The sequence below is a fragment of the Glandiceps talaboti genome, chromosome 7 (genome assembly GCF_964340395.1).
Source record: "Glandiceps talaboti chromosome 7, keGlaTala1.1, whole genome shotgun sequence".
Taxonomy (NCBI): Eukaryota; Metazoa; Hemichordata; class Enteropneusta; family Spengelidae; genus Glandiceps; species Glandiceps talaboti.
The window spans coordinates 11,330,325-11,354,498 of record NC_135555.1 but is presented as its reverse complement, the minus strand read 5'-3'; the positions used below and the strand labels follow the sequence as shown (position 1 = coordinate 11,354,498).

At 34.7% G+C, this 24,174-nt stretch overlaps 3 protein-coding genes across 5 annotated transcripts; 1 reads left to right on the top strand and 2 right to left on the bottom strand.

The window, feature by feature from the left end:
* Nucleotides 1-482: 482 nt before the first annotated feature.
* LOC144437186 (bestrophin-2a-like) lies at nucleotides 483-23,632 on the top strand. Of its 3 annotated transcripts, none has more exons than XR_013481003.1 (11): nucleotides 483-717; nucleotides 3,635-3,892; nucleotides 5,713-6,004; nucleotides 6,711-6,865; nucleotides 8,225-8,302; nucleotides 8,692-8,850; nucleotides 9,344-9,424; nucleotides 10,099-10,250; nucleotides 13,306-13,558; nucleotides 14,241-14,404; nucleotides 22,219-23,632. XR_013481003.1 is itself a non-coding variant. In XM_078126069.1 (10 exons), the coding sequence occupies exons 2-10, from the start codon at nucleotides 3,698-3,700 to the stop codon at nucleotides 14,328-14,330; spliced, it is 1,455 nt and encodes a 484-aa protein (XP_077982195.1). In that variant the 5' UTR covers nucleotides 483-717; nucleotides 3,635-3,697; the 3' UTR covers nucleotides 14,331-15,411. The 3 variants fall into 3 exon arrangements, 1 of the variants encoding a protein (XP_077982195.1); XR_013481002.1 differs by having other exon boundaries at nucleotides 21,785-23,632; XM_078126069.1 differs by lacking the exon at nucleotides 22,219-23,632 and having other exon boundaries at nucleotides 14,241-15,411.
* LOC144437933 (uncharacterized) lies at nucleotides 18,499-21,216 on the bottom strand. Its single transcript, XM_078126966.1, has one exon. It carries the CDS (start codon nucleotides 21,214-21,216, stop codon nucleotides 18,499-18,501), a length of 2,718 nt encoding a protein of 905 aa, XP_077983092.1.
* On the bottom strand, nucleotides 21,535-22,434 carry LOC144437932 (uncharacterized). The gene has a single exon (XM_078126965.1). The coding sequence runs from the start codon at nucleotides 22,432-22,434 to the stop codon at nucleotides 21,535-21,537; it is 900 nt and encodes a 299-aa protein (XP_077983091.1).
* Nucleotides 23,633-24,174: the final 542 nt, after the last annotated feature.

The following is a 24,174-nucleotide window of genomic DNA, read 5'->3' as shown; positions in this document are numbered from 1 at the left end:
ATATGCTGCATGCTGTTTCACTTTTTTTTAAATAATGTGTTACTACAGGTAAGTACAATAACTAACTTTTTACACTTTAAAAAAAGAAGAAGAAGCTTTTTGCACTGTATTGCAAATACAGATTTGGTCTATATTCTTTCACATTAATTTTTCAAGTAGGAAGCCATGATAAAATTGTTTTGTAAAATAAATACCCAATCCTCATCCATATGGCCACTTTAACGGTCATGCACGTGAAAATGCACTTTTTTCTACAGCAAATAGACATTCTTACATCAAATGTATTTGACCCAGAAGTAAACTGGGGGAAATCGCAATGCAAGTCACGTCGCGAATCGCGTCTGATCTCTCCGGCGTTGGAGGCGTCCTTCAATGTTATTACGTTTGTTATGACAAGTATGTATTGCTTACATTGATCATGTGATAGTCATGTGACTGAATAAAGTAGTTTCTGTAATGGCGGATACATGCCTGTGTGTGATTTCATTACGAGCACAAGATAATGATGACTAGTGACCGTCAAGGACATAACAACGTTTACTTTAGATGTTGGACGGCCGACGGTTGCATGGACACCCGGGGATGGACAGTTCGGACATATCAACTGGGCGTATCAATTAGTCTTAGTACGCCTTCACGATCCTACATGCATGAGCTTGAAATTACTCTCAGTTCGGTGAATTAGTGAAAGTTGGGATCAACGAATTACGTCTCGTGGTAAGTGGAAACATACCATACGCATCATAAGCTTGCATCGACGATGAAAGTGTACAAAATATGTCATGAGATTAGTCTAATATATAAACGGGTAATAATATGCAACATGTATTTTGACGAGACACTCGAAATGATGCCTGTCTGGATTCAGGGGTTGTAGGGATTTAGCCAGTGTGTATTTTTGTCGCCCATCGATGGCGATGACATCATTAACGCAGCGACAAATTCGACCTTGCAGCCACCATAAAATTAAAATACGATCGTTTGGCGCTACAGAATAGAACAATATAACCTCAAATCCCATACGAAACAAATACCGGGTATATCACAGAGCTAAATTTAGAGACACGAAGCCCGATGCATGTATTTAAAAAGGTTAACTTTAACTCATGCAATCATAGTTATGCTTGATTTGCAGTAAATGTAATGAAAACACCCTGAAAACAACACTGACCCCTGACACTTTGATCCGCCTATCGCGCCTCGTTTATGTTGTTCTTTTACACTCGATCGTACGTCGCGACCTTAGATCGAAATATCACCACGTACTAATAAATAACAATATAACGTATGCACTACTCAATGAACGAAAGAGTGGCCTTGTCGTAGGGAAGGAAATCGATATTATGTTTGTGTCAACTGGAGACGAAAACGGAAGACGACGTCGAAAGAACATACTGTTGTTGTGTTGTACTGTAACTTAGTACTTGTAAGTTGTACGTGAGAACATAATGGTGAGAACGGTCGCGCTGTTATCGACATAATATGACACACTGTGTGGTTTGTGAGCTAATCGTAATAGTCTGTTCAAGGATTGTCATAATACAAAGTAATGACGTTACTAGGTATTAGCGAATATTCAAAAAAACACAATCGCTACATGGTGTATGCACAAAGAACGGTGAAGGTATTGAGTATTCGTAAACATAAATAACATCATTGTTTTGCGTTAGTCCTTGAATAGAATATTAGTTCACAAGGGACTGTATCGTAATGGCATTATGCAATACGAGGTCGAGATTGTGAACGGGCCCCAGTCAACCCAATCTGATTAAAATCTGATGTTAGATAGGCTGGTTTTCCTGTATTTACCTTTATTCCATCGTTATTGCGTCTTTTACGTTAGTTTTTTTTTTCCTGGGCGAGGCGAGGCGTTACGTCAGCCTTAACTATTTTGTAGTATTCAGATTTATTATTTCTTAGTTTACAAAAATTCATAAATTCTCAACTGCAAAACTGAGTCTGACTAAAACATTCATCTTGCCACAAAAGCCACCATATAATAAAAAAGTGTGTTATAATTATGGAGGACTCAGACACCAAGGATATTGTTTTGTATAGATCTAACATATTCACAGAAAAGAATAAAATACATTTTATGAAAACACAAAGCTGAAGGACATGATTTACATACAATGAAGACTTAGGTATTCATAAACAAATGCACAATTTTATGTACATATGTACACACACTCATTCATACATACATACATACATTCATACATACATACATACATACATACATACATACATACATACATACATTATACAAAATATGTATGAACATATGCATACATACACACATATACATGTACATTCACACATACATGTACATACATACATACATACATACATACATACATACATACACACACATGCATACATACATACATACATACATACATACATACATACATACATACATTATACAAAATATGTATGAACATATGCATACATACACACATATACATGTACATTCACACATACATGTACACACATACATACATACATACATACATACATACACACACACACATGCATGACTTCAGTTAATTGCAAGTGATGGCATATGCTTCAGTATGTAGGATGCTGCACTTACCTTTTGAATATACAGCAACTTGAAAATCGCACCCAAAAATGTACGAACCCAGCTTTTGACTTTTTTGAATTCAATACTTGAATACCATCAAATTTATTATCTTTTGTTTCTTCAGTTATGTATATTTTTCAAGGACCGAATCCTTGGTATCATTCCACCGAGTTTCATCCTGGGTTTTTACGTCAGCCTTAACTATTTTGTAGTATTCAGATTTATTATTTCTTAGTTTACAAAAATTCATAAATTCTCAACTGCAAAACTGAGTCTGACTAAAACATTCATCTTGCCACAAAAGCCATCATATCTAACATCAGATTTTAATCAGATTGCAGTCAACCATGAAAACCCCCAAGAAAATGTTGTTTTTTTTAAAGTTTTTTAAATTTTTTTTTTGCTTTTAAGGTATTTATGGGACATGTTATCTTACCTTTTATGGTCTGTACACCTGTCAGTCGCAAATAATAGTTGACCCCAAATGACCCCTGCCATAAGCCGTGATTAAAGCTTGGAAGCTGTGCAGACTTTCCCCATAGTAACCTCCCCCACTGTGACCCGAATAAAAGCAACACCAGCCAGCCATTGTAGGCTATTGTAGTGTCTGTTATTTTCATGGCCACAGTATGTTGTCATGATAGAAAAACAAACAGATATTCTACTGAATCTACTCTCTTTAAATAGTATAAATAAAGACAGCAAATGTCTAGGAGTAACGCATTGAATATTACTATAAAACAAACTCTTTAATATTGCTATCAAATTTAAGCCATATAAAAATACTTTTGAAATATTGCTATCATATCGAAAGACCTCATTCCAAATTTATGTAAATTTATGTGCATATATGCAAATATATGTAAATATATATTTGCATTTATAGTTTACAATAGTATATTTGCCCATTTATATACATGTGCAAATATATGCAAAACATTGATAATATTAGCTTTCTTTATGCACCATGATGATGTGTGGTCATTATGTGTAAATGTATGTTAATATATGCAAATATTGTATTTCATTATAATTTACATTATACAGGTTGTCAGTGTATGAGCAAGTCATATTTTGTGAGGCTGTATATGAAAGTCAAGACTTGTCACCATGACGATATCCTACTCCTTGAAGGTGTCTCGGGCCAGTCTGTGTTCATTCTCACGTCTGCTGTTTATGTGGCGTGGTAGCATCTATAAACTGATATGGAAGGAACTGATTGTGTTTTTACTGCTCTATTATGGACTGTCGATAATCTATAGGTTTGCACTCACCACTGATGAATTAAGAGAACCATTTGAATTGGTGAGTTCCACATTTTTTTTAGTTCTATCACATGGGCCAGCAATCAGCATCTCAGGATCTAAAATTTCATTTAAAAAAAAAAATTCTGATGGAATGAAACTGTTGCCACTAAAATATAGTTATACTTTGGAATAGTAAATTTGAAACGAATGTGACGTATCAATACATCTACTATGGATCTTGATCACGCAACAGATAAATTATTCAGCATTAATATCTGTCCAAAACTGATTGAAATATATATATTTTGATATTTTCATTTTTCTCCCTTTTTCGTGGCGATATAAAGCATAACTTCTAGTCTTCTGTTCTGGTTAAATGTTCACTCTCTCTTTATTGACTGAATATAGACAACTTAATTGTCTATTTTTCCATTCTAACCTCCCTCCTCCTTCCCCTCCCCCTATTTTGATAAGGGGATTTGGTAGGAGTGGATTATGGAAGAATGAATGAACAAGGTGTCTATTCAGTCGATAATGAAATTAGAAATTATTTATTCATTAATATCAGTCATGATCAATGAACAGGTAAAAAAACGAAAAGGAGAAAAATCTTGTTTTGTTCCAACACACACACACACACACACACACACACACACACAGGCAGACAAAGCGTGGACACAGCAGACATAGACACAAGGAAAATCAAATTCGAGCTCACATGCTCACTACTCCCTGCTTTACAAAATAGCAAATAATTATACAAACCCTTCATCTTTAAAAGTAAAACCGAAATTTTTCTTAAAAATTTAATGAAACCGAATTTAAAGAATGCTATTATGGTCAGCAATGAAACTTAACTATTTTGTAGTATTCAGATTTATTATTTCTTAGTTTACAAAACTTCATAAATTCTCAACTGCAAAACTGAGTCTCACTAAAACATTCATCTTGCCACAAAAGCCACCATATAATAAAAAAGTGTGTTATAATTATGGGGGACTCAGACACCAAGGATATTGTTTTGTATAGATCTAACATAGTCACAGAAAAGAATAAAATACATTTTATGAAAACACAGCTGAAGGACATGATTTACATACAATGAAGACTTAGGTATTCATAAACAAATGCACAATTTTATGTACATATGTACACACACTCATTCATACATACATACATACATTCATACATACATACATACATACATACATACATACATACATACATACATACATACATACATACATACATACATACATACATACATACAGACATACATACATACATACATACATACATACATACATACATACACACACACACACACACACACACACACACACACACACACACACACATACATACATACATACATACATACATACATACATACATGTATATTCATAGTGTCCCAGACAACCAACACAAAGATAGTACCTAGGTGATTCTTGCTTCAAAAGTCAGTGACACAAGATCCGGTTTATAAGGCTTTTACTGAAGTGAAAATTCTTACATAAAACCTTGATTAAATTAAATTAGTATATTGTTAACATTTATCGGTGTATGTCTGCTATATGAAATTAAAACTTTCTTCTTGCACTGTTAGAATAATTGATTGCATACTACAAATTTTCTCAACATTATTTTTTTGGACAATAGATTATGTCATTGGATCATTTGCAAGTTATATCTTAATACCTGGTTTGACTTCAGTTAATTGCAAGTGATGGCATATGCTTCAGTATGTAGGATGCTGCACTTACCTTTTGAATATACAGCAACTTGAAAATCGCACCCAAAAATGTACGAACCCAGCTTTTGACTTTTTTGAATTCAATTCTTGAATACCATCAAATTTATTATCTTTTGTTTCTTCAGTTATGTATATTTTTCAAGGACCGAATCCTCGGTATCATTCCACTGAGTTTCATCCTGGGTTTTTACGTCAGCCTTGTGGTAAGTCGGTGGTGGAGCATGTACGATACAATTCCTTGGACTGATGAAACTTGCCAGATGATAGCCACTCACGTCCAGGGTGCAGACGAAGAAATGCGCAAAGCTCGCAGGACACTAGTTCGTTGGCTGAATCTTACAATTACAATTGTTTTTACATCAGTGTCTATGCCAGTGTTAAAAAGATTCCCAACACTTGGTCATATAGTCAGAGCAGGTTGGTGGATTTGGTAATTTCTTGGAAGAAATGTAAACCTTATGAAATTTTCAATTTTTCTTGATTTGAGACATTGCTGCTATTTGTTACTTTCTTAAAGCTGCACTAGCTGTAACTCAAGTATTATATTTTTGATCAGACAACTAACATTATACCACGCACAAGCCATTTAGAACAAAAATGATACACTCTATCGTTCAATGTCACGACAACATGCATCTATGCCACGACAACGCATGTCTACATCACTGGTTCTGCACTGCTGTTTTTGAAATATTAGTCAAAGCGTTCAAAATAACCATTACAATTTTCCTCAATTTTTCTTTGATATTACTGGTGCTGGTATAATTATACTCATGACCAAAGGGTTGTCACTACTTATCTAGAGACTCGTAGTGACAAGGAAAATACAAGTGACCTAAGGGGGCCCCTTAGGTCACTTGTATTTTCCTTATCTGAACAAAGATTGGGGGATAACTTCTAAATATATTTACTGTCAAACATTATCAAAATACCATGGATTGGACATTGTACATGTTAATTAGAGGTCAGTTTTGAACTGAATTTAAGTTTATTCCACTAGTAAGTGAGATTTCAACTTGTACCAAATAATGCGTGCTTATACCTACAGTAGAAATTTAGAGACAATCTTGTAACCATGGTAACAGTGATTTCAGCTGTTATCATTTTTAATCTTTTTACACAGGTTTGATGACTAAGAAGGAACGCCTTGAATATGAAAACTTGCCAACGACTTTTGTCAAGTTTTGGCTACCAGTAGGTTGGGCTTGCAATCTAGTTAGAAAGTTGAGAGAAGACGGCAAGATAAAAGATGATGTCGCTGTAAACTTACTGCTACAGGTAATGTAGTCCTCAGTTATCATCGTCGGAAATATGTGTGTTGCTTTAAATCTCCACTAGCTCTAACTAGCATACCGGTATTATGTTTTTCATCAGAAAACCACCAATATTTTCACTGAATTTTTTTTTAAATGCCCTAGGGCAAAGAAAAATATATTTAAGAAGTCGTTTGTCCCATCTGCTGTCGCTGTTTTAAACGCAAATATGCCGAAATCACTGACAAGGAGCAGGGCTCCAACACCTGTCAGTCGAGACTTTTAGTCAGTCTTGGACAGTTTATATTCAATTTGTGTGTGTTCCGTCTTTTTACTCTGCTGTTTCTGTAAGTTGTTTTTGTCGTTATTGTCATTGTAGCCTGGTGCCGAAGGCAAATTTCCATTGTATTGGATAATAAAGTATATATTATTATTAATTATACATTGTACATGTCATTGAGTAGAGATCTATTGTATTTGTAAGCAGGGTAGTAATAGGTTGATGATTGATTGGGGCACTTAGTTTTGGGTGTGAAGCTCAAAAATTGATTGGAAATATTGCACCATACAGTGTGTATTGATACACAAATATGTCATTCAATACTGTTCAGGGTGTATGATATTTTGATTATTTCTAATAATAGAGTTTCAAAAAAAAACCATTTCAGTTTGTAGTTAGTGCAGCTTTAAAGGAAAGTAATCTAAATTACTTCTGTCTCTATTATACTTATAGTAATTGCTGCTATCAACTTAAATAAGGTTTTGGAGATAAAACGAGCAGCTTGCTGAACCTTGAAATCTTGTAGTCCTACTGCACTTTATACTGTATTTAGGCATTTGGGGGTTTCCTGCAAGAGATTATGGGAAAATTTCGGGGAAATTTCTAGTAATGAAATCATGAATACCCTAATTTCTAGACAAATAAAAGGTGCCCAGACAAAGATTTTTTTAATGCAAATTATGTAAATTGATAGCTGTAATCAATACATATGAACTGAAGATATTAATAAACCTGACTGAACTTTACCTCAAGACTTAAAGATGCTTCAAGATGTATCAGTAGCTGCAGGTTCTAGCCTTAGTACTGTGTTATCAAGAGCACCACAAGGGTTCGATAGGATCATTCTGTTGTTCAGGACCATCTCATTCTATAGCTCTGCTCAACAGTTGTTTTTCTTAGCCAATTTTATTCGTAATTCAATACTAGCCTTTGAGATATATAATTGTGCTGTGAATGATAATAATTTTTTTAATTTGTCAGTAAAAATGAATCAAACATGTAAAATGATCCCAAGTCTCAGATTGGTAAATTTTTATACATTAATCTGCTTAACTCTTCCCAATTGTCATGCCTTTCTTGTTACTTTGTTTAATCAACATCTAGAAATTTCAAGGAATTCGTGGGTCGTGTGGTGGCATGATGGGATATGACTGGATAAGTGTTCCATTAGTTTATACACAGGTAAGGTAGTATGTTGTAAAATATGGTCTTTGATGGCACTTTTGATTTCAATTGAGGTAGATTGTACACACAAGAAATCTCGCCAGCATTTCGAATTTCTCGAAAGAAACCAATAATTTATTTATGTATGTAGTTATTTTCACTTCTCATGATTATCTTATTGATTATTTACATATTTATTCAGATACCTAGATATTTTGTGTAACTTTAGCTTTCTAGTGTCTTGTATGACAATTGCAAAAGTTAGATGAAGGCCTTTGCTGCAATAGTCCAATGGTTTATGACCTGTCCCCTACCCACCAACCCCCACCCCACCCCATCCAAGTTCATTTGTCAGGTTTGTAATGATGCAATGGGAATGTCATGAGTCTACACTTTCTTTTTGATAGGTTGTTACCATAGTAACATATGGTTATTTTCTGGCCAAGCTGTTTGCTGATCAGTTTCTTGACCCAGCTCGTAGCCGAGAAGATGGGGGTAGCGCCATAGATTTCTACTTCCCTATCTTGACAGTTCTTGAGTTCTTCTTTTACTTTGGATGGTTGAAGGTAAGACTGCTTATCTTAAATTTCACACCTCATTGTAATATATCATTTGATAGTAAATACATTATGTAGCTGGTATTCTTCATTATATTTCTTCATTCAGTAGAGAAAAATAAAAGTGACATAAGGGGCCCTTTCACTACTTGTTGAAAAGAAATAGTGACATGTTTGAGTTTTTTCTAGTAATACCTGTGCAACCCTAATCTAAACGAAGGAATATTATAGTGACTTGCACATTTGTACTGCTATTTTCAGCACCGCAGCAGAACCAATGACATAGATTTGTACATTGTTGTAAAGTCAAACACATACCTAATTTTCTGTTTAAACCCATACAACTTATGTGTGGTATAAACTGATTTATTACATACATTAGCATAGGGTAATACTTGATATATTGCATGCTCAGTATGATAATGGGTAATTATCTAATTTATTGCATGTGCAGTTAATGGCTGCTGAATGCAAATGACATGTCTCTTTTTCATTCACTTAGGTAGCTGAAGCCATAATAAATCCATATGGAGATGATGACGATGACTTTGAACTGAGTGAGATTATTGATAGAAACTTTCAGGTATGTAAGCCAGACTTTCACTTCTACTAATATTAAGATTCATGTTCAGATGTGAGACTTTCACTTGTGCTCTTATTCAGATTCATGTTCAGATGTGAGACTTCACTTGTACTCGTATTCAGATTCATGTTCAGATGTGAGACTTTCACTTGTACTCATACTCAGATTCATGTTCAAATGTGAGACTTTCACTTGTACTCATACTCAGATTATGTTCAGATGTGAGACTTTCATTGAATGTACTCATCTTCATATTCACATTCGTGATCAGATGCAAGATTCTCACTTGTCTACATCTTCAGTTTCACATTCAGATGTGAGACTTTCACTTGTACTTATCTTCAGATTCATGTCACATGAGATGCTGGAATGTCATGCAGATTCACATTCACATGCAAGACTTTCACCCAATTTCAGATTCATTCTTTTAAGGTATGGAACTCAGTTGTACTCATCTTCATATTCACATTCATATTCACATTAATATTCAGATTCAGATTCATATTCATATTCAGATTCAGAATTATAGTTGCAGCAAGTAACATAATGACTTCTGAAATCTCCAATATCCATTCCTGATTGAGAAGGAGCAGTTTGCAATATGAACTCTGAATTTTTACTGGTTTTAATACTCTTGATAGACTAATGAATCTTACTCATATACTTTTTTTCAGGTTGGTCTTTTGATTGTGGATGATCTGTATGGCCACTATCCAGATATTGAGAAAGACATGTACTGGGACGAGAAGGAGTTTACATTGCCATATACAAAATCTACTCTGAAGAAAGGCTCAAGAACATGGCTTGGCTCTACCGTGGACGTCTTGTAAGTTAGGCCTAATAAAAAAAATTGTGTGGTTCCAATTACACTCAATTTTAGAATAGGTGGGGTAGTAGATTTTTTATTTTATTTTATTATATCTTTTTTTCATGTGTGAGTGTCTAGTTCAGGTTTTCCATAGTTTTCCAAATTTTCTCTGTGTTATTGATTTCTTCCTATCAGATGTACAGCCATTACAGATTGGAAGGAACAGTTTTATATATTGTTTTTAAGTTGATGTCAGTTTCCACATCCACTATTTCTCGTGTGACTTCACAAGTTTTGCGATTTTAAAGCACAACTGAACTGATAATGTTCAGTATTGCTATAGGCATGGCAAAGTGTCTGTCTGTGTGTGTGTGTGTGTGTGCGTGCGTGCGTGCGCGTGCGTGTGTGCGTGTGTGTGTGTAAACAACTTAAAGTCAAAAACCACTGGACCAATTGCCCTGATATTTGGTGGGTGTATTACCATTGGTGTCTAGTGATTTGATTAAAAAAATGTGATTTTTGGTAAAAAACTTAAACTCAAAATCTACCGTGCAGATCGGTTTGAAATTAGGTTGAAACATTCTTCAGGGTGTTCAGATTAAGAATTATTCACATTCACGACATGATGAACCCCGCAGTGATATGGCAAATTAGGGCTAAAAATGTGTCTTTTCAGTCAAAAATCTTTAATTCCAAAACTACTAAGCAGATAGGGCTGAAATTTAATGGGGATGCACCTGGGTATAGAGATGAAGAAATATTAAGCACATAATGATTTCGTCACTGATATGCAAATTAGGTGTAAACATGTGAATTTTGGTGAAAAATTCACATCTCAAAAAGTAGTCGGTCAATGAGACTGAAACTTGGTGAGATGTTTCTAGAAGTGTTGTTCTGCAGATTTTCCTCAAAACGTTTTGACATAATTGGCCTTAGCAACCGTGACCACGCCCTGAGCAATAACCAAATGGCAGTATGTTTCGGTTAAATAACAACATCATCTGGTAGGCAAGTGAGTAAACATTCATAAACTGTATGCAAATATCCGGCCATAGCAACATCCAAACTATGGTGTATTTCACAAAGATAACAGGGATTCTTCGACAAGTGAATGAACATTTGAAAAGAGTTTGCAAATATGCCTAATTTTTGATAAAAATGTTTTAAAATCTTCTCCAAAGCTACTGTGCCAATTTAGCTGAAATTTATTTTGTTGATATCTTTGGAGGAGCAGATATAAGTTTGTCCAATACAAGTTGATTAGGTTATCAGTAGAATTTTTGTAAAATGGTGACTATAATATAAAAGTACAATATTCAAGAAAGGTGTGAAATATTTGCTATAGTCTGTGTGAGTCATCACATGAAACCACTAACCACTTTTTACTTATTACTTTGCTAAAATAAAACTGCATAGTGGAAGAGCTGAACAACAGAACCATTTCTACACATCACAATAATAACCAACAAAAAAAACCAGCAGCGCTATTCTGACTGATATGTCATTTGTCAATGTGACAATTTTTTTATATCTTTTATTAAAGGGCTAGATAATGACAAGTTCTAGCATGTTCATTTACATTACGAGACAAACCATCAACAATGCATGATAATGGACTATATACCTGGTAATTTTCACTGGAAAGTGTATTCACTTTAATATTTCGCTGGAAAACAAAAACATTGAACATTTTTAGGTTTATACTCTGTCATGCTTCCATCAAAATTACATGGTCAATTGTTCTGAATTTTGGCGCGTAGGTGTCATTTGATGAGGAGATGTAAGTTTTTCAAGACAAATTGAGGGTCATTGTTATGCAAATTAGCTCAAAAAATAATTTGGGGTAAAAATACTTCAAAAAATCTTCTACAAATCTACCTGGCCAATTGAGTTGAAATTTTTTGTGTTGGAGTTTTGGGATGAGCAGATATAAGTTTGTTCAATCAAATGGACTGGGTCATTAATATTCAAATTCGGGGTAAATATAGAATTTTTAATAAAAATGTTTTAAAATCTTCTCCAAAACTACTGCGCCAATTGAACTAAAATTTATTGTGTTGGTGTCTTGTGAAGAGGAGGTACAAGTTTGTTCAAGACAAGTTGATCGGGTTATTAGTATGCAAATTAGGAGTAAAATAGAATTTTTGCAAAATGATGACTATTATAAAGTACAATATTATATCAACTTTCTGTGTGAATTGTTTGCTATAGTCTGTGTGAGTCATCATATGAAACCACTAACCACTTTTTACTTATTACTTTGCTAAAACAAAACTGCATAGTGAAAGAGCTGAACAACAGAACCACTTCTACACATCTCAAAAAAAACAGTGGAGCTATTCTGACCGATATGTCGCTTGTCATCAATTTGACCACTTTTTTTTAGATCTTTTATTAAAGGGTTCAATAATGACAAGTTCTTGCATGTCCTTTACACTATGGGACAAACCATCAACAATGCATGATAATGTACCTATATACCTGGTAATTTTCACTGGAGAGTTTATTCACTTATTTCATTGGAAAACAGAAACATGGAAATAATTAGTGACTACAATGACGCTTTGTACATAAACTGTATACCAGGCTTTAAGTAATTTGCCAACATTAGTCTTGTAGACTGTAAAATTAAGGGGTTGTTGGTGGCCGAGTGGTTAAACCACTTGCCTCTTACCACTGCGGTCGGGGTTCAAACCCCATTCAGGGTTTGATTAAATTTACCACGCTGTAAGTAAGAAGAGTGTCGTTCAGTTTGACTCTACTGAACAACGCAGGTTTTCCCCGGGTACTCCGGTTTCCTCCTGCATTAACACTGAACATTGAGGAGGGTCGCTTTCTATAGGTGTTAGTCATCCTGACTTTATGTCAAAGCTGAATAAATAAATAAAAAGATGACAAAATTTTATAGTGCTGAACAATATCTAGGTTTTAAATAGAGCAAAAAGAAAACCTGGCAGTTTTAACAATGTTCAACTTTATAGGTTTCTAAACACTTTGACCGAAGCCCCTTACCCTGTAAATATCACATATCACCCATTTTATATTCAAAATATATTGTGTTCCTTTTTGACAGACTCTTTGCCAAAGACTTTGTCATTGCTGTACCCACCAGTATTGCTCATATTGCCAAACATCATAAACAGCCAACCAAGGGTGAAGCCACTGAAATGCAGCCAATTGGTGCGGAAGGTGAAGCCAAGATTGATATTCCAGGAACAGTTGAAAAGCCACAACGGATGACGGAAGAAGATGCAAAACAGAGAAAGATATCACCTAAGAAAGGAAAAAAGCAGACTGAAGTCGTCGTTACTCCAAGTGGTGCAAAGGTTAGTTTCTTTTGCCTTTACACCAAAAACAGTAGTCTAAGAATATATATTTTTTGTGATAAATTTATAAATGAAGTCAAGATTTTAAATTAATATAAAAATGGAGTCTGTTTGTTATGTCTTGATAGTTTTCTATGTTTGAATGAATGGAAAGCAAAGTAGATATATATCATGTGCCATGATATATAAGATAGTTATTTGATTAGCTTGAATTTGGAAAGTGTTGATTAAGTGTTGATGTTTGATTATATATGTTTGAAAAAGTAATAAGTGGACAGAGCAATGAGTCTCAAATTCAATTTAGTACACATATGGCTATGTGTCCATATTCAAATTCTTTGATGTTACTTTACACAAGAAAACTCAATTCATGAAAAGTCACAATGTGACTTTTTAAAAAGAACAAAATGAAGTGAAAATTTACCCATGTTGTACTTCAAAATGACCATCAACATTCTGTTATTTCTATGGGAAATGGATGACATGTCAGTTTCCTTTAAAACAAGATGTGAACAACCAAATTTCAATAAAATATTTCCAAATGCAAGCCTTCGGATAACACACTATTAGGTGATTCCAGCTGCTTTGATTTTGAAATAAATTGGTAAAAGGCAAAATTTAGGATAACTATATTCATTTTCCCAAATCCTCAAATGTTTATTGTTTTGTATATATATTACAGGTCAGGGTTGCTGGTGATTTGCCACCTGACGTATCAGAGGACGTTGATAACCCAGAAACCAATCCTGAAGTGCAGGCAGCTGAAGCCTAGAATAGGTGATTGCCTCACATAGCTTCATCCCCTATCATCCTTAGATATTTGGTATAATCAATGTATTTTCTATGGTAGGTCTGTCTATTCTACTCTTAATTAGGGGTTGTAATGTCAATGTAGAAGTAAAATAGTGAGTGTTATGTTTATGAAATACACTTTATATTTAAGTAACATACATATGGGACTATATAATCGAGGCTGAGTTTATCAAAAACATTTCTCCTTTCTCAAATAAAGCAGATTTTTGTACTTGGAACATTTCATAAATGTCATAAAAACAACTGAATGAATTATAATTACAAATTTATACTTATAAAAATACATTGCACTAATTAATTGTTAATTACTAATTGATTTTACAGTATCTGTATTGCTATTTATGATAATGATAGTCTGCACAGAGGTTGTCAATTTTTGAAATTATTTTGCCTAAATGGAGAAATATAGGGTCATTTGAGTCATAGCTCCATAGAATTAAATACTGTCGCCCTAACAACAGTAGTGCAATAGTAACTTTTGAGGGTCTCTAATTAGTTGTACTATCCCAGTGTTATTTTATCAAACACTGTTATATAATTTGTTTAGCCATACACATGAGTTTACCTATAGGTAGTTCAATATACCGTGTATACAACATATCAATAGTATGTCATAGAATTTCCATTTCCATTCCCCCCTCAACTCTACACTGTAGTTTTCTCAGTCTGGCTGGCTTTGTTAAATTGTCTGAAAATAACATACACCACTTTAGCAATTAGCTATATACTTAAGTCCAATGCTTCAGATATAACTATTTCAGTTTTCCTAGAAATTTCAATTTACATGTAGACTATATGACAATCCAATTATTAGTGTTACTGATAGTAGTAATATTTGGGTAAGTTTCAATCATATGTTAAATATTCTATAGTATATATTGTATCTACCACTGTACCAGCAGACATCTCCAACTCACTAAATGATTTGTACAACCACTTGTAAAAAACTAATTAACTCTGGGCTCTGGGATTTACTCAATAATGGAATATAATTCTATTATTTTTGAAATCATAGAATATGAATTTAGTTATAATCACCATTCATTTGGTTAAAAAAACACACCGCAAAATGTACCTTAAAGTTTGAGTTTCAACAAATTGTAATGACAGTTATCCAATCAGATTATCCCAGATATGTACTTAGAATAACTCATAATATGGCCACATTTTGAGACTTTGGGATACTCTTCCATTGATAATAATTTTCATAAAAATACTATTTTGTAATCATGTAGAAGGTATTATGTAATAAACATATTTGTATGTTGGAGCCCTACATGGTTGGTAGGTGCTAGAGTCTTGCCAAATTACTACTAGGATGATGTATCCAATTTCACATTTGGCACTTTCGTATATGATATTTCCATTCAGGAAACATTTGTATCACTTCCAGTTACATTTTGTTGTAAACATCTTGTATAAAGTTTTGTAAAAATAATGTTGAGACGTAGAGATACGCTGTGTTCTTGCAGATATGGATGAACAATTGCAAATAAGCAGATCTGTAAAAGTCTTTGTAATAAGGCTTTCCATAAAGCAAGTCTCTCCACTGAGGAGACTTCCAGTAAATATTGACATGGGGGAGTAATATTTACTTTTTATATTTTTTTTCTGTGTGTAGACCCTACTGAGGCCCATGTAGTTTTAGTTATACTTTAAAGAAAACATATGGAATCTCAATACTCTTATTTATTACAAGTATACCTAAATTATTATTTTTTATTTCAAAACTTTTGCATCTTGGAAAGCTGCTTGACAAGTATATCTTTTTTAAATTTCTTTTTGTTGGTCACATTTTAAGTATAAAAAGGTTTGCCATCAATTTGATGTCAGATGCACTTGTACTTCATCACTACTTAAATATTTTTAAGGTTGTATAAAACATTGTAGAAATATTGTGAAAGTTTGCTAAAAACTACAGATATTATTGCTCTTTTTGTTTTAAAACATTGCCAAATTTAAGGATACCTTGAACTTTGATTTTGATTTTTCTGTGCACATAATATTTTAAACTTATTACACCATCTAGCGATGCCATTTTTGAAATAATTATTTGGTGGTGCTCAAATTTTGTATTTTTGTCAATGAAAATTCCTTTGAAGGTATAGATGATGGCACCCTGACATGGCTTATCCCCCAGAATAGATCTCACAGCCATCATGAAATGCCTTTACCTCTTTGAAGGTATAGATGAGGGCACCCTGACATGGCTTATTCTGGAGACTAGAACTCACAGTCACCTTGAAATGCCTTTACCTCTTTGAAGGTATAGATGACATTGCTTATTCTGCAGACTAGAACTTGGCCACCATAAAATTCCCTTACCTCTTTGAAGGTATAGGTGATGGCGCCCTGGCATGGCTTACCCTCCAGACTAGATCTCGCAGCCATTATGAAATGCCCTTACCTCTTTGAAGGTATAGGTGATGGCGCCCTGGCATGGCTTAGCCTCCAGACTAGATCTCACAGCCATTATGAAATGCCCTTACCTCTTTGAAGGTATAGGTGATGGCGCCCTGGCATGGCTTAGCCTCCAGACTAGATCTCACAGCCATTATGAAATGCCCTTACCTCTTTGAAGGTATAGATGAGGGCACCCTGGCATGGCTTACCCTCCAGGCTAGATCTCACAGCCATTATGAAATGCCCTTACCTCTTTGAAGGTATAGATGAGGGCACCCTGACATGGCTTACCCTCCAGGCTAGATCTCGCAGCCATTATGAAATGCCCTTACCTCTTTGAAGGTATAGGTGATGGCGCCCTGGCATGGCTTAACTCCAGACTAGATCTCACAGCCATTATGAAATGCCCTTACCTCTTTGAAGGTATAGATGATGGCTCCCTGGCATGGCTTATCATCCAGACTAGAACTCAAGTGTCACCATGAATGCCTTGGATTAATGAAATTGTTGAAATTATGTAGAACTGAAGGTCAGTTGTTTGACCTAGTTATAGAGACATGATACGAATTCCAATGCTTTGCGAGACATGGAGTAGAAACCAGAGTGAGCACAGTTTTAAGTCACAGTCAAGTAACTACAATTGTAAAGTTGGTCTAAATGGTAAATCCATAAGTCCATTTAAAGGCAACATAATCTTTATTTCAACTTCGACAACATGGTAATGACTGACAAAGTACAGACAATCTAATTCAATAACTTTATTCAATAACCTTAGACACACATGTAAGATGATACGTTATATCATGCTGTGAACATATATCAACATCTCAACATCACTGCCGCTCTCAATATGGGACCAGACAAAGTACATTTGAAAATAATCATGTTCACAGTGAAATACAACGTTTCAATTTACTACAGCCAAGATCAATGTTGTGTGGAAAGTACAGTCTACACAACATCATACAAATTGAACCTGTTGTCATTTTCCCCCCTCTGCCTCTCAGTGGAAGTGTTGAAAATGTGTGGAACATGTATCAATGATAGTTGTATTTGGTACAGACAGAATGTTGCAATGTAACACTTACAGACATGGTTTATTTGGTGAAGTGTAACAGTGTTTTGAATAATATCTCAGACATTGTGTTGTCTGGGATAACACCAGCTGTCTCTGGTTTTGAAAGTGTTGTGTCTGGTAACCTTGATTGACTATCACTTTTGTGAAACAGTGTTGCAGTTCCACTCATGCAAATACCACAGACTTGTGAATATAAGCACACGGTCTCTCACTGACTGACATTTTGGAATTGAATAAATAGACAGTCATAATGATGTTGCATAGACTGATCTTTTGAAACAACTAGATCTTGACTGCGTTACATACATCTCTGCTATGAGTGTCTGTATGTCGGTTATGTATCACCACAATAGAAAGGGCTGTGGAAGATGCAACAAATATTGTAATTGTAATTGTAATTGTAATTTATTTACCCATCACAAAAAAAAATACATAACAATTGAAAGCATATAATACACAATGTGTGCATAATTGTATCAGAGCGGGCGAGAGGCTAGAAAATAGTTTCTATAACTAATCTAGTCTAGCCACTCAAAACTCATACACTAGTATAAATATTACAATGAAAAAAGATCAGGTGACTGCTGCAAAAACTCACAAACTACATACTGTACATGAAAAATGAAAATGAAAATGCGCGAAAATTTTACATATTTACAAGAAGAAACTGTTTGTAATCTTTCTTGAATTTGTGTCTGCTTGGGTGACTGCGAATTGTATATGGAATGTTGTTCCATATCTGTGAACCAGTGAACTTGACAGAAGACTGACCAAAATTACTCTTGTATTTTGGTACATGGAGGTCTCCTCTCAATTTCCGCCTAGTATCATGACAATGTTCGATATTCGAAAAGTAGTCCTTGAAGTGTGGCGGAAGTTTATCGTGTAGTACATCATGAACAAAAATTCCAATCTGATAGTCAAACTGTTTGTATATATCAAGAATACTGAGCTTTTTAAATAAAGGTGCCGTATGTGCATTACATTTACTCCCCGTAATGACACGAACAATCCTTTTCTGTGCAAGTAAAATCTCTTTGAGATATGTTTTACACGAACTTCCCCACACTTCAAGGCCATAGGAAATGTGTGGTAATACAAAGGTATTGTACAACATTAGGAGAGTTGAACATGGGACCAGTTGTCGAAGCCTGTAAAATATTCCAGTAAATTTACAGATCTTTTTCTTTACGTCTACAATGTGAGTTTTCCAAGTTAAATTACTGTCTAGGTGAATCCCAATGAACGATGTGCTGTTAGCTTCTCTAACCACCCTGTCATTAAGAGTTATAGACCCAATTACTTCTTTACTGTTTTGTTTACTTCTAATTACCATGTGTTCTGTTTTATTTACATTCATAGTCAGTCGGTTAGCATCACACCATTTATTTACCTGATGAAATTCAACATTAGCTAGATTGAGGGATATATTGTTATGGGTTTCCTGGATAGAATGAAATAAGTTTGAATCATCTGCATAAAGCTTAAAATTGAAAAGATTGGAGGAATTTGGAATGTCGTTTATGTATATCAAGAATAAGATAGGTCCTAGGATTGACCCCTGAGGGACACCACAGGTAATATTTAATCTGCTTGAAGCTATATTATTGATGCTGACATACTGACTCCGTGAATGCAAATAACTAGAGAACCACTTGAGTGGTAAACCTCTGATTCCGTAATGTTCAAGCTTTGCAAGTAAAATATTATGGTTTACAGTATCGAAAGCCTTTGAAAAATCGATAAAAATACCAAGTGTTGAATTTCTCTTATCAAGCTCTTCTTGTAAAGATTGAATCAAACTAATCAAAGACAATTTACAACTGTACTTCTTCCGAAAACCGTATTGATGGTCATATAAAATGTTAAATCCCTCTAAGAAATTCATCAAATGTTTGTTTGCAATTCTTTCAACAATCTTGCTGATAACAGGTAAAACGGAAATGGGTCTATAGTTTCCAGGTTCATTTATCTGACCCTTCTTATAAAAAGGTAACACTTTGGCTACTTTAAGGAGTTCTGGAAAATGACCTGAACAGAAAGACAAATTAATAATGTGACATAGAGGGTTTGATATTTCCTCTCTACCTTCGTGGATTAACTTGCAAGGGATGTCATCAAAACCTGTTGCTTTGCGTATATCCAATGCAGAAATAGTATTGACAATATCAAGTTTGGTAACAGGGTAAAAGAAAAAGGAATGAGGAACTTTCTCACCCAAGAAGTCGTGAAACGTTGTGTTCGGGGAAGTGGGTATTTTATTAGCGAGATTTTCACCAACATGTACATAAAAATTATTAAAATCTTCCGTAATATCATCCAGGCAAGTGTGAATTACTTCTGAACCATTACAGTTAATCTTCAATTGTCTTGGAATAGTTAACTGTTTGTGTTTTGATTTACCAATTAATTCGTTTATAACTCCCCACGTCTCCTTTATTTTGCCATTATTAAGTGAGAAAACATTTGCATAATAATGGCATTTGCTTTTCCTTAGAATAGTGGTGAGAACGTTCCGGTATTTCTTGTAATGGTTATATAACGTTACATTGAAACGACTGTTAATGACCTTCTTAAACAGCTTGTGTTTTGTTCTAACTGACTTAAGTATTCCAGGTGTCAACCACGGCTTGACTCGTTTCTTTTTCTTTGAGGTACGTATACACTTCAAAGGAGCATGTTTGGCAATGATATCTTTGAACCTATCAACAAAATGTTGTAAAGCTAAATTTACATCTTTGCATTGCAAAACCTTTTCCCATGTTTCAGCATTCAACTCATCTCTAAATGCCTGCCCATTAAACTTTGAATAGTCTCTTATCAATGTTGTAACTCCAGTTGTGGGTGGTGTTTTCACTGAATTAAAGAATATAAATATCGGAAAATGATCTGAGATGTCAGCAGTAATAGTACCTGTAGAAATGGACCTGTCAGCTATGTTTGTGTACAAATGATCTATGGTAGAACTTGAATTCTGTGTTTTCCTAGTAGGAGTACTTATAGTTTGTTTAAAATGAAAACATGCAAGTGTATCAATAAGTTTGCGGGCACTAGGGTTCGTTTCTTTGCTCACATCAATGTTGAAATCTCCAATAATAACACATCCGCTATATTTTCTTTCACTCTCACTTATATAATTTTCTAAACTCTCTACAAAGTCGTCAACATTAGAATGTGGTGGTTTATACACAGCCCCAACTAGGAAAAATCTATTTTCAAGTTCTACTTCGATCCACAGAGTTTCTGCATTTGTAATTGTAACATTGCTCAACACAGTATATGACAAAGAGTCGTGTATATACATTCCTACTCCTCCACCTTTACCTTGGTCTCTACAGTTAACAACAAAAGAATAACTAGGCATATTATACATGTCTTTGTTTGACACTTGCCATACTTCAGAAAGAGCGATAATTCGAAATTGATTTCGCAAAGAGTGTTCATATAGCATATTGAAATTGTCATAGTTCTTGTTAAGTGATCGGACATTGATATGTGAGACGGAGAAAGCGTTCTCTGTATTGCTGAAAGTTGTGTTGAATTTAGCTAGTGAGTATTCCGCACAGCTAATGTCAAAAATGTCTTCTTCAGTGATGTTGTTATTCACTGGCATAAGTGAAAGAGAAATTCGATTACCTGATAAGGATTAATGACGGAAAGCGGGAAGAGAGGATACATTGGTTCAGACAATTTTGATAAGGTCATGTTCATTTCTGATATTGATTACAGTAGTTGCGTCAAACTTCTTTACGTAGATAAAGCCGTTTCTTGTCCACAGGTATTTATAGTTTAAGGCCTTTCGTTTTTCATTCGCAGACTTCAGTAGTTTTCGTGCTGTTGGTGTTAGGTTTTCATTTATGTATATTCTGTTCTTCTCTGTATAGCCAAGTGTGTCAGTAGTTGTGTTGATTATTTTCTTCTTATTTTTATAGACGGAATCACGTATCTTTCTGCCAGAGAACTTGACAATGATTGGTCTTGGTCTCGGTTTCGGTGTGCTTGGATCCCTCTCTGTGAATTTGCGGCCAATTCTATGGGTGACTTCGATATTATTTGGGGTGATGCCTGGGTCGATTTTCTGTAGTACCCTAATGACAGTTGCGTCGGTGTTTTCATTGGCTTCGTTGGTTTCTGGGATTCCATGAATTTCAATATTTTCTCTCCGGCTATATTGGTTTTGATCTTCAAGAGCTTTCTCTAGATCGGCCACACGTTTAGTGAGTTCTTCATTCTTTTCCTTGGTTACTTTGTTCTCGCTTTCTACTGTGGCAATTCTTGTTCTGAAGTCTTCAAAGAGTGAATTGAAGTATTCTAGCGAGGCAGATGTAGTATCCTGGCATTCCTTTATGTCATTGACACTTTTCAGAAGTACTGGTATGTAGCTAACCTGGAGGCTGATTTCAGTGAGCCGTTGATCAATGGAGACACCAGATGTTGCTGAAGCTTGTGTGGTTTCCTGATTTGGTTCAGTATTTGGTGATCCTGACGGAAATCGCTTTTTCTTGCATTTTTGGCACAAATGCAAGTCACCCTGAGTAAACGTAACACCCCTAGATTTATCACAGTCGTTGCACTTCGGCATGGTAAGACAAGGTGTTATAGACTGGAGTAAGATCTTTAAACGATAGAATATGTAAATGAGTTCAAATACGTTACACTTGAACTTGAATGTTAATCATGTCCGTGACAATGACGAACATGACTGCCAACATTTCCACTTGATTTTCCATGTAGTGCACTCCGAAACTGTTACAGCATTTCACTCAGGTACTCACCAGATGCTTACAAAGCAACAGGAGGAACTTTGGTGATTCTGAGAAGCTGGTTTTGGAGAAAAACCTGAAACTTTGAGGAGCTGGTGTTTCAAGGTGTTGGCGTTGCAGCAGCGCCCTCACTTGTTATTGTGTGACCAAATTGACTTTCTACACAAATACAACTGTTCAATTGTATTGACTTTGCATATTCCAACTTGCTCTATACCATTTTTATGCCTAGTTTGTTGTTATTTTACATTTACCGATGGTAAAAATTCATTTCAGAGACTCAGATTCCTTCAATGCCTATTGATTTCCTGACAATGTAAGATGAACAATCTTCTTTGGTTTAGGGATATTTTTAACTCAATCTTTACAGTAAATCTTACACGAGTCTGAAAGTAAATGTTCATGTTAATGATAAGTAGTGTGTGTGCTGCAAAAATGAAATGTTAAAATTTGCTGTTACTGTATTCCAGAAAACTGAAGAGTCAAAATCAAGAGAAAAAATCAAAGTCACCATACAGATTGTTTAAACGGGAGTCAAATGATACTTAAGTTAACAATGTGCCTCGGAAATAAACTCTAACTTTTGCTGTCTTAGTTCAAGAAAACATAACCTTATGCTCAGTTAAAATCAGAAGCAGGGGTCACTATACAAATTTTTGAAACAGTGGTCAAAATGATATCAAAATTAGTCATTTTTAGAATTCAAAATGGCCGCCGAATACTAATACTTTGTAAACTGTATGGGAAAATAAATTTCCATGAAAACAGGCTAGGACCGTGAATGCCTAAATTACATTTATTGTCTCAAAAGGAACAGGAACAAGCTTTTATATGGCAAAGTTTGGAGAAATATGATTAACTTTGATTTCAAATGGTAATATTTCCTGTGGTGTTATACTTTCATTTGTAAAGTAATCAATTCCTATGTATATCAAACACACTAGTTGTTATATTGATGTGTATGCCATCTTTTCTTAAGTGGGTGGTTTATCTTTACATGTAACAAGCATTAAAACATTTCGAAAACAACAAGTTGGTGTTTAAGCAAATTTTTATTTCTAAATATACAATTCTACATCCATGTTAGGTGTCTTTGTAGGATGTATCCGAGTCTCATGTGAAAACATAGGGTTTTAAACCGAATAGAAAAATACAATATAAACACAGAAGATAAAACGCTTTGAGACATGATGTAGATATTGTTTGGGTACATAATTGGATTGATGATGATGATGATGATGATGATGATGATGATGATGATGATGACGATGACGAGTGATAATTGGGATGAGGAGGAGGACAATGACTAATTATAATAATTACTTTATTCGTCATGAAAAACATGAAATTTCCTTTGCATTGACAGGAACTACAAAGCCACATAGATTACATTTACTCAAATAATAATCCATGAAAAGTAAAAATTACAATACATACAAATAAATACATTTAGCAGTGATTACATGTTATTAATGAGTTGAATTGATCTTGGCACGAAACTAAACTTTAAACCTGTTTGTACGTTTATGTGATACTGAAAGATTGTGAGTGGTGACGGG